General features: G+C 35.0%; 1 protein-coding gene across 1 annotated transcript in view; it reads left to right on the top strand.

The window, feature by feature from the left end:
- Nucleotides 1-12112, top strand: part of LOC103250753 (tankyrase-1) — a 188756-nt gene that overhangs the window by 27711 nt on the left and 148933 nt on the right. The window contains exon 2 of the mRNA XM_008049346.2: nt 3356-3451. Coding sequence (XP_008047537.1) covers nt 3356-3451 — 96 coding nt within the window. The remainder of the gene's footprint in view (nt 1-3355; nt 3452-12112) is intronic.

Raw genomic sequence — 12112 nt, 5'->3', positions numbered from 1 at the left:
ACAGAAAGTGTTAACAAAATGAAGTACTGGAAAAGGTAATTTTAAAACAACAGACTTGGTTCTAAATAACCACCTTTAACTTCTTTGCTTGCTTATCTCAGTGTACATGGATTATAAACATATCTGGGACCAGAATTTCATATATATACTTTGGGTAGAATCGACCACACTTTGTATAGCAATGCCCAAAGTCAGGGGTCAGCAAATATGGCCCATATGCCAAACCCAGCTTACCCCGTTTTTGTTTAACCTGCAAGCTAAGGATTGTTTTTATATTTTTAAATGTTTTTATATTTTTAAATTAGAAGAATAATATTTTGTGACACATGAACATTATATAAAATTCAATTTTTGAAGTCTTTAAGTAAGATTCCATTGGAACACAGCCACATTTATTTATTTAAGCATTATCTATGACTGCTTTTGCATATAATGATATGGTTGAGGTGAGGATGGATACTACTAGTAGACCCTTGAACAACGCGGGACTTAGGGACACTGACCTCCATGTAGTTGAAAATCTATGTATAACTTTTGACTCACTAAAAACGTAACTACTAATAGCTTACTGTTAACTGAAAGCCGTACTGATAACATAAAGTTAATTAACGCATATTTTGTATTTATTATATTCTGTAAAATGTTAAAAAAGAAAGCTATTAAAATCATAAGGAAGAGAAAATATATTTACTATTTATTAAGTGGAAGTGGATCATCATAAATGTCTTCATCTTCATGTTGAGTAGCTGAGCAGGAAGAAGAAGAGGGGTTGTTTTTGCTGACTCAGGGATGGCAGAGGCAGGAACACTTAAATGTAACTTAAATTGAAAAAAAATTGCATGTAAGTGGACCTTTGCAGTTTAAACCTGTGTTGTTCAATGGTCAACTGTGGTTGAGACAGAGGCCATGTGATTCACAAAAGACTAAAATATATACTTCCTTGTCCTTTTCAGAAAAAAAGTTTTGCTGACTCCTGCCTTAGAACAAAGCATGGAGTTAGTAGTTACTGGTAGAATTGAGAGCACAAGCAGGGCCTGCATTTAAAAATGTGCTTTAAATATTATCCTCAACTCATAGGTATTGTCAGGCTCCCTGCTCAGCACCTTTGCATATACCACTTTATGTTCTCATTTAATCATTCTAGCAATCCTGTAATCCTTTATGAAAACTAGATACCATTAGACCCCTGCTGGTCTAATTGCAGATACCTTTATTTCTTCTAACAGTCTTAACTTTAGCGAGTTTTTTTAGCCCATAAATAGTGAATTAAAAATGATTAAATATTTTCTTACATGGATTTTGTTATCAGCATTGGGTTCAGACTATTCAGCAGCTACTTTTCTGCTACTGCATTACTCTGCAGTGGATATATCTGTGTTCAAGTCTGTAAAAGAGATAGTTGCAACCCCGAAATGTTTAGCAAACATATATTTCAAGTTTATTCCTTTTAATGTCACCTAAAACCAGACTGCAACTAAACTGTAATGGCAGATCTCTATTGCAAAATAGGAAAGATATAATAGGTAAGATATTGGTTACAAGAAGGATTGAGATTTCAGGTGACTTTTAAAGGAACAGTCAGGCTTTCAATATTTTGCTTATACTACTCATTAAAAGCTGCAAAATGAAAGCTCCCATCATGTAATTGTAAAACTTAGATAAAAATATTCCTTTATTTCATGTTTAAAGCAGGTTCTGAAGTTCCTGAAGTATGTAATAAAATACTCTGCTTTTCATAGTAGCTATTATTTCTGTTGTTTTCATGTGATCACTCAGCAACTAAATAAAGACAGAGATAGTTATCAGCTTTCATTTGATAGTTGAGCCTGCTTTATGATAAAGACCCTTTACAAGCCAAATCTTTACACTGGAATTTCTTCCTGAAATAAAACTAAAAGTAGCTACAGTTTGATATTGTGGTATTTACTGTCTTATTCTACTTGCTCTTGAGTCTGTTCATAAACATCTGGAAAATAATTATGTTCATTGCTTACATTCACGTGTGAAATAATACAGTAAGTCTTTGTAAAACATCACTGTATCTTCTCAAGCCATTGCTAGCTTTATTATCCCAAGTCTGAAACTACCCAAGACCTAGTACAGGAGATGCAAATGCTCACCTTCCTAGGAACTGTGTCCTAATTCTTTATGAGGCTATTGTTTGTCTATTATAACAAAGTCATTGATTTTATGGCTTATGTGTTAAAGGAAGAAGAAGAGCTTTGTAAATAGCAGGACTTACTACTTTGTAATATATGAGAATTGCCTTCCAAATATTCCTAAAGAATGTATGTACTGGGCAAACCCTTCGGGTCCCCTCCTGCTGTGGGAGTTTTTCTGTCCTTTCAATAAATCCTGCCTTCTAAAAAGAAGAAAAAAAAATAATGTATGTACTTTAGCATGGAACTATTAATAAATGAAAATTTGGGACTCATCAATAGTAGTGTCTCCTAACTTGTAATTGAATTTTACTTACTTGAGCAACTTTTTAATGTATTTATTAGTTTAATCATTTCTTGGGTAGTATTACACAACAGTCTCCTCCCTCTACCCCCACACCACACACCAGATATGGCTGAGAAATGTTTTGGATTATACCTGGATTTTACTTAAACAGTGATTTTTTTTCTTTCCTCTTTTAGAATCCTCCATTTCTGAGAATTCTCTGTAGCTACTTTTTTACACATTATAGCATGTGTTACATTCATTTCTTAGCATGTATTACAGTGATTGAGTTTCTGTTTCTAAAAATCTTTGATGGAAAGAATTATTGTAGAAGGTAGTTCGTTTTTGCAGCTTCACTGCAGGGGACTAGAGTTGCACACATTACTATGTCTGTTAAACTTCTTGGAAGCAAGCCAGTATGTTATGGTGAGTTTCACGTGTAAGTGGTGAGCCACTAAAAGGCTTGCACAGGATTACAACTATTCTGAGGAGAAGAAGCATTTGAAAATTCAGCAGTAAAGCAGCAGCAGCAACAAGCAGCCACAGTGGTGGTAAAGATAGGGCAGGTTCACAGCGTATTTCACAGTGTAAGCCAGTGAGCACATAGCTTCCCCTACTGCTGCCTGATGAGGCAAGCCAGAACTGTACATTGCAAGATTTTTCTAGTTTCATGTTTATGATGTTAAGTCATGTGATAATACTGTACCATAAGTTGCCAACTTTGCTTTACTCTAGAGAGAATCCTTTGCTGCAGTGTTTTTTTCTTACTTTTTTCTTCTTTTTTTTTATTTTTGAAAAAGAAAAAATTGTGCAATGTATGTTTATACCTACACCATGCCGAGACGACACTTACCAGTAAATAATCTGTGTATCCCCGAGGTAAGATATTGTTTCTGCTTTCCCTGCACAGTGCTGCTGCAGCACGGAGCTGATCCAAACATTCGGAACACTGATGGGAAATCAGCCCTGGACCTGGCAGATCCTTCAGCAAAAGCTGTCCTCACAGGTAAGAAAGCAAAGCTTCCAAATTATTTTATCTGTGTAAATACTCACTTTATTTTATAAAATCTTTATATGCTGACTTTTTCTTTCTACTGATGAAGCTAAACAAATATATATGCCACTACTACTTTATTATTGATTTGATATTTGTCTCAATAATTGCTATACTGTTATAAGCATAAGCAGTAATATTGCCTATTCTACTTACAATTATAGCATTAAATCATAGCATATATTATTCACTCATATTTTTGTCATTTTTATGGCTTATATATTTTTTTGTACCACTTCCTCTCAGTTGTTTGTTTTTAAGACCTTTACTGTTGAGCAAGCAAGGACATTTGCATTAATATAAAAGTAGTTTTGATTGGAAAGACAACCTGCTGCCTTATTATTACTTGGATCAGTAGTTAAATAAAATACACTGCTGCTTCTCCCTTGCCACCCCATTTGTACTTTGATCATTTATTTTCACTTTTACCATGATAGCTAAGTTATTTTTAACTGAGGCATTTAGTATCTTTTTACTTCAGATAATGTACATCTTTGGTTTAAGTATTAGTTTTATTAAAGCAAGTGCCAAGAACCAAAAAGGAGGAAATGCTAGAATAGAAAGGATCTCTCATAACAGTATAGACAATAATGCTATATGTAAAACTCTTTTCATTGATCTTCATTCTCAAAATGCTGCATTGGATCTATTTTTGTTTTTATTCTCAGCATCTGAGTCCTGCTGCCTTTGCCCTCTTTTACTTAACTGACCTTTGTAATTTGGAGCCTTTGTCACTGCAGTGCTAACAGTATTGTTTTAACTTGAGTGGAAGTAAATGACTTTTAGCCACCTTTTAAATTTGCCCATGTTTGAAGAAAATAAATCTTTTGTTCTTATTTAAGTTTACAGTCTATGCTATGCATTCTTAGCAAATATACTGAGGTGAATAGGAAATGTTTATGTACAAAAAGCTTTAAAAATATATGGAGTTTTGCTTAGTTTCTCTGCATAGAAAGACAATTTCCTATTATGCTGGAATTAATATAATAACTGCTAAATCAGAGTAATATGATTTTCTCAGTTAGTAGAAGGTTAGTATATTCAGTTGCTGAGTCAAGACAGCATATAGGAATAAGGCTATTTAAATCAGTGTAGATAATAATAGATTTAAATGTAAATTTACAATTTTGAATAATAAAATTAAAATACATAGCCTTAGGCCTACTTAGGCCCTGCAGCCTTTCAGTCTCTTAACAAAGCCCTGAGTAATGATAGCAGGTTTAAAGTGATCTCTGACCAAAGGAGAAAAATAGTGCACGGTAACAGAAGTATATTATAAATGCTGAGCAAGACTGTCGCTGTATCTAAATGTCCTCCCTCTGACCTTTCCTTCTCTCCGACTCTCAACAGCTGCCTTGTCCATTTGTTAGAATTGTTTAATGCAACACTGCTTTCACGCCCACTTTTACTTTTTTAAAAGACAAAGCCTAAATATAAGTTATTAACAGAAAACTCTGTGTGTGTGATGACTTTCAGGGGAGATTGTATTGGATGTTATTAGTTTGGGAAAGAGCTTGCATAATCAGTCATGGAGGCTGAAGATTCCTGGAGGACATATACCATATCTGTTAGAATTGATTTGAAAGCATCTAGCACTGTAGTTTGCTTTGAAAGGAGTATATAAAATTCTTCTTGGTCCTAATACCGATTTCATTAATTGTTCTTTTCAAGAGTATCTACTTTTTTAGGAAATGATATATAACTTTTCAGCTATGATTTAAAAGAAAAGCAAAGTCTAGTAATAGTGGTTAACTTTGTTGAATATGTAAATTAGTTCTATTTATTTCATTGTATTATATAATATGAATGTATAACACTTGGGTTAAATTTTTAAAAGATTTTCTTATCTTTATTTTTTTAACTTTAAAGATTAGGGTACAATTCAGTGTTAGGACGGGTGAAATTTACTCCAAAATGTTTTTCTCCTCATACAAGCTCTTTACTAAGCAATTCTTTCCAATGGACTTATGGTGAAAGCATTATTTTTAATGCAAAATTACAAAGATTAAACATTGATTTTTTTTAAAAGGGTATCTTTTGAAAAGAATGCTTTAATTTAGAGTTATTAGAGATTATTCTGAGTGTGTCATTATTTTTATACCAGATGCAATTGTTGTATTATCGCTTACCTTGAGAGCTAAGTTTTTGTTCTTAAATATTTTCTCTTTGGGAACTGACTTGCCGAAAATCTCTTTCCAGTATCCTATCTTTTATATTACTACTTTTGTGTAGTAGCCAAAATTATGTACAGCTATTTATGTATCTCCCTAAAGGAAATTAGCAAAGTGATAATCTCTTTTAGAACATTTAAAAAATGTGTGACTAATATCTTCTTATACATTAAGAATGCATGGTTTTTATAAAGCTATACAAAACAACAATATATCCTTAGTTTTACAGTTAAGGGACCCCAGCTTATAGCCATTTGCTTTGGATAGCATATTTGGGTATTAAAAAGAGATTATGTACTTAGAGGTATCAGACTCTTGGCTGAGTTATAGTGGAAGTGAATGCTCTACTTAGAAATCTTGAGGGGTTATTTCTGTTTGTTTTTTGCTAATAACTGAAGTTTTGGGCAATCAACTGAAGAATGTGGAGGTAATTGGTTGTTTGTTCATTTGATTTTTTTTTTTAAGAAACAAAGGACATGAAAACACTAAAACAGCCTATGTAAATTTTATTGAAGAAGAATTTTGGTGTGTTATGATTATGAAGGGTTTTTGTTTCTTTGTGTGTGCCTTTTTTTTTTTTTTTTTTGAGTCAGGGTCTTACTTTGTCACCTAGGTTCTAGTGCAGTGGCAGGATAACAGCTCACTCCAGCCTTCAACTCCTGAGTTCAGGTGATCTTTCTGCCTCAGCCTATCAAGTAGCTGGGCCTACCTGTAGGCCTATGCCACCATGCTTGGCTGATTTTTTTTGTAGAGATGAGGTCTTGCTATGGTGCCCAGGCTGGTCTCAAACTCTTGGACTCAAGCAGTCCTGCTGTTTCAGCCTCCTAGAGTGCTAGAATTACAGGCGTGAGTTACCATACTCAGCCTATAAAGTTTTTAAAGTAGCATATTATGGCCCCCTTTTTTTTTCATTATAAAAAAGCACATTTTATTTGGAAATTGAGGGAAATAGGAAAAGCATGAAAAAAATTGTGATTCTACCACTTAGAGATAACAGTTTATGTTATTTATGACCTTTTTTTCTACATGTCCACATACCCCACACACTCTTCTTTCTCTTTAATCAAATCAACCTCACATGTTACATACTGGTTAATTTTATATATAAAGTTATATGTAATTTAGTTATATGAATGTTAATGAAGGTATTAAGTATTCTTTTGTAATATCTGTATATTGACTTAATAGTATCCTTCTTAATATCCTTTTGTGGGTATATTCTGGTTTTTTTGAGTGAATTCCTAGTGTTTAACATTTAGATAGATTGCTTTCAGCCTTGAAATTAGAATCTGAAGCCGGGATCGATGGTTCAGCCTGTAATCCCGCGCCTTTGGGAGGCTGAGGTGAGTGGATTGCCTGAGCCCGCGGGTTCGAGACCTGCCTGGGCAGCAAGACCTCATCTCCACGATAAATCAAAAAATCAGCCGGGTGTGGTGGCACATGCCTGTAATTCCGGCTACTCGGAAGGCTGAGGAGGAAGGATTGCCGGAGCCCAGGAGGTCGAGGCTGCAGTGGCCACTGCACTCTAGTCTGGGCGACAGAGTGAGACTCGAACTCAAAAAAAAAAAAAAAAAGAAATTAGAATCTGAATTTAGAGTCTTCTTTATCAATTCTGTTGAAATTATACTTCTTTAAAGACACATTCAGTCTTAGCATCCACCAATATGATGGACATCTCTATTCTTGACTTTGAGATCTGTGAAAGTTTGGAGATGAGGGGTTTCCTTTTTACAGGGCTTTACTGCATGTGGTATTATCATGGGAGAGGCACGTTTAAGTTGAAGGTGGTTGATGAAGGGAATGTTCATTGAAGAGAGCTGGGATGTAGGGTGTTTGTTAACCACGTAAAGGAGATCCTCTGGAATACAGCAGAAATGATAGAGGGGAGCAGTGGGAAGATGAGTCAGGAAAAGAGGTGAGACCAGATTGAGACTGAGAGTTTGGGAAACCATAGATGACCAAAGGAATGTTTATCTGGGCAGGATTAAGATGATGAAGATGTAGAGTGGATGAGCTTAAGTGGTCCTAGGAGTTTTCTAGTAGATTAAGGGGTGAAAAGGATATATTTGCATTAAGAGTAAATAAGCTTTAACCTGGATTCATTGCACTTCAGAGGAAATCCTAATCTATGGTTGATGGGCAGCCTCCTAGTCTCTCCAAAAGGAATCAACTGTGGCTCAAGCTAGTGAGCAGCATTGAGGAGTCTGGTAGGTTCTTGCAGAGACTAGCTTGGTAAATCAGCAGAATATGTCTGGAATCCTACCTGGTTTTTTTTGACTTCCCTGCTTCCTGCTGCTTTTCAGATAAGACCAAAGTATTCAGCATGATTAGTGAGTACTTAAATGAGTACTACCTAGATAGTACTTAAACTATCTAGGTATGACTACTAAGTTTTGCTCAGACCAAATCTAGAATTTCTTTCTTTTTCCTCACATTTTGCATCCAGCCTGTCAGTAGTTCAGGTCTACTGTACTTTCTCATCTCCAGTCTGATCATTTCTCACCACCTTTATAACTTTAGTCCTGGTTCACACTTTCATCCTGCCTTTCTTTCACCACAGCAGCAGCCTCATAATGGGTCTGTCTCTAACCTCACTTCAGTCTCCAAACTGTAGCCAGAGTGTTCTTTCTAAAGCATAAATAAGCTCCATGGTCAGATAATTCTTTAATATAGTCCCAAACCCCCAAATAAAATCCAAATTCTTTAACTATGGCTTATCATGATCTGGTTCCTGCCTTGCCTAGCTCTGATTTACCTTCTACTGTATTCTCCTTTGATCTCTGTGCTTCGGCTTCAGCTGGATGCTTGCTGTCCCTCAAACAGATGAAGTCTTTTTCTGTGTCTGGGACAACACGAGTTGTTTATTGAAATGGGAACACTCCTCAAGAACTTCACATGGTTCACCAGTCAAATCTCTGCTCATATGTCTACTCTTCAGAGAAGCCTTCTTGTCCCCGGTCCCATTAGATTACTTTCTTCATGCATTTATTGATCTCTGAAATTGCATTTTTTGTTGTTTGCCCCAATGGAATGAAAGCTTCACAGGGGTTTGGACTTTGTTGGACTTTTGTCTTTTTCATTCTTTATCCCTAGGACGTAGAAGAGTACATAAAATGATTAAATAAATGAATACATTTGTAGTCTGATTACTGGTAACTGAGGGCAGCATATTTTTCAGGTTCTATAAATACTCAGTGACCATTAATTTTTTGACATCTCATGCCATATTGAATAGTCTTAATGAATTTTCTACTTCTTAAAAATTGTTTTGGATTGCTTATAGTCATGTACGTTTCTTAAAACATAAGGACATGTAAGTAATGTTTTAATTGATATGACGGCTGAAGTAGACTCAGTTTTATCAACAGATTTGTTGGATGGCTCCTTTGAGAACATTCTAATTCTAGAAAGATAAAACTGCCTGCAGCTGTCACATCAGATTTCCAGATGTCAAACCCGGGCCTCATTTTTGCTTTTTTCTTTCAGCCGTTGTTCTGTGAAGATGCTGTTTTGCACATTAGCTGTACTACAGCTGGCATAGTACATGCTGTGTGCAGTAGGTTTTTTACTATCAGCACACATGATTAGATAGATTTCTCATGCCCTTAATCTGAACTTTAGGAATTACTCATATCAGGTATTAGTAAATTGTATAGTATGCAGCCCAGAAAATAAGCCATAAGTGGAAATAAAACCTTATCTTACTTTGCAAGAAAAGTTACATATTTATCTATCTAAATTTTATTAAGGGAAAATTATTGTTATGTTAAAATGAATTTCTGATTTTTAGAAAATTGCCTGTAGTATTTTAGCAAAGGAAGTTAAAACTTGTTATTGTTGAAATAAAACAACACAAATACACATTTTAAATAAATATATGTTGAAAACATTAACTTCTTTACTATTTTTAAGAAAGTTTTTTTAATAGTTTGTTTATAGTTTGCTCATGAGTAGGAAAATTTTATGTTTATTAAAGGTGGTTGAAATACTTTTTTGAAAGTTTAAAAATATGAAAACAATTTAGGAGAAGACTATAAAACCAGTACGTTATTTTAAAAAGCTTATATCTGACATACTGATTTAAATTTTAAAGTGTTGTTTGTACCTTGAACAAACAGGTTAAAGACTTACCTGAAGCTAGTTATATATATATTTTTAGCTGTTTAGTAGTTTATAGTTGGGTTAAATTTGACTGTTATCTGATATTAACATGGTCACTCCTGCCTTTTAAAAATTGATGTTTGCACGATATAGATTTTTCTATTCTTTTACTTTTAACCTACCAATCTCATTGTATTTGAACTGAGTTCCTTTTAAACAGCATATTAGCTGAGTCATGTTTTCTTATCCACGCTAAAAATTTCTGGTTTTGAAATGCTGTGTTTCAGTGCTGTGAGATCTCTGGCAAATGTTTGATCTACAGAACTGTAAAATAGCAATCTATTTGTGTCGTTTTAAGCTGCTGAGTTTATGATAATTGTTTCAGTAGTGGCCGGAAACGTATACAATATATCTTGTCTTTTTAAAATTCAGTTTGAGATCTTCCTAGTTCTTGGTATGACCAATGGTTTTCTATTGAAACCTGGACGTTTTGAGTATTGTTCTATGGGACCTGGATCTTAAATAAACTTCTCTATCAAAAACTTGCAGAGACTTGGGGGAAGGACATTGCTACCTTACAGTCAGTTGTGAATGGAAGTCTAGGTTCTCTAGCTGATATCCAAGAGGTAGTTATTAATTACTACTGGTATAGGTGGGATTTCTGCCTTCCCACTAGGACTCCATGGATACTTTCCTTGGCTAGGAGAGGTAGTGATGCTTCATAACCTTTACCCACTTGGCCTCCACTGATATCATAGGAAGGGGAAGGGAGGTGGTCTTATTGCCACTGAACTATTGTGAAAGTTTTGATTTTCTACTAGGCCTCCTCTGACTCTATTCCCATTGAAAGACATATGGATATGTTGCCATTGTGGATGGGAGTGGAAGTCCATGGACCCCACATAGTCTGTAATGATGCTGTGGGGATGAGGGACTAATTATTACCTGGCAGGGTTGAAAGTTTGGGCTCCCAGGTTTCACATTAAAGCTTGGTGAGAATATAAATCTAGGCTCATTACTAGGTATTCGCTTGCATGGATGGGGTTTGTGTGTGTGTGTGTGTGTGTGTGTGTGTGTGTGTGTGTGTGTGTGTGTGTATGATGGTGGCTGGAGTAGACTGATTATTATGTAAAGATTTTCTGTCTTGCAGCTAATGGAATTAGTGACATTAAGTTTATTTACCATTCTGAAAATCCCAGGGCCCTTCAAAATTATGCTAAATTTACTGTGCCTGTGCTCTAGAAATGCAATAGCAAAGCCTAGATGACAGCACATGTTTGCAGTATGGTTTACTGAATATCTTAAGCCCACTGTCCAGATTTACTGCTAAAAAAAAAAACAGGATTTCTTTCAAAATATTACTACTCATTTACAGTGCACCAGGTTACCCAAGAGTTCTGATAGAGATGTACAGGGAGATTGATGATGTTTTCATGCCTGGTTATACAGCATGCATTCTGCAGCCCATAGAACAAGATGTAATTTTGACTTTCAAATCTTATTATTTAAGAAATACATTTCATATAGCTGCTACAGATAGTAATTTCTCTGATGGATCTGGGTAAAGTCAATTGAAAACATGGAAGGAGGTTAAAATATTAACATTAACAGGACTTGAAAGTATTTGATTCTAACCCTCCTGGATGACTTTGAGGAGTTCAAGACTTTAGTGGTAGAAGTAACTGTAGATATGGTGGAAATAGCAAGATAGCTGGAATTAGAAATGGAGCCTGAAGATATGACTGAATTGCTGCAATCTCATGATAAAGTTTATTAGTAGATGATGGGTTGCTTTTTATGGATGTGCAAAGAAAGTGTTTCTGTTAGATGGAATCTACCTTGGTGAAGATGTTGTGAACATTGTTGAAATGACTACCAAGGATTTAGAATATTATATAGACTTACTTGGTAAAACAGTATTAGAATTTAAGAGGATTGACTCCAATTTTAAAAAAAGTTCTACTGTGGGTAAAATGGTATCAAACAGTATTGTATGGTATAGAAAAACCTTTTGTAAAAGGAAGAAGTCAGTCAGTGTGGCAAACTTCATTTACATTAAGTGTATTGTCTTATTTTAAGAAGTTGCCACAGCCATCCCAACCTTCAACAACCACCATCCTGATGAATTAGCAACCATCAACATCAAGGCAAGACTCTCCACCAGCAAAAAGATTATGATTTGCAGAAGGCTCAGATGATCATTATCTTTTTTTAGCAATAGAGTATTTTTAAACTAAGTAATGAATGATATTAAAAGGCAAAATAGGCTATATGCCAAACTCTTTTATGGCCTTGAAATCCCTAAATAATGATTATTTGGTCACTTGTTTGGGTCCTCTTT

This window comes from Carlito syrichta, unplaced genomic scaffold, assembly GCF_000164805.1.
Source record: "Carlito syrichta isolate Samal-C Ts95f unplaced genomic scaffold, Tarsius_syrichta-2.0.1 Scaffold132473, whole genome shotgun sequence".
Classification (NCBI taxonomy): Eukaryota; Metazoa; Chordata; class Mammalia; order Primates; family Tarsiidae; genus Carlito; species Carlito syrichta.
This window is presented reverse-complemented; position numbering and strand designations above follow the sequence as displayed.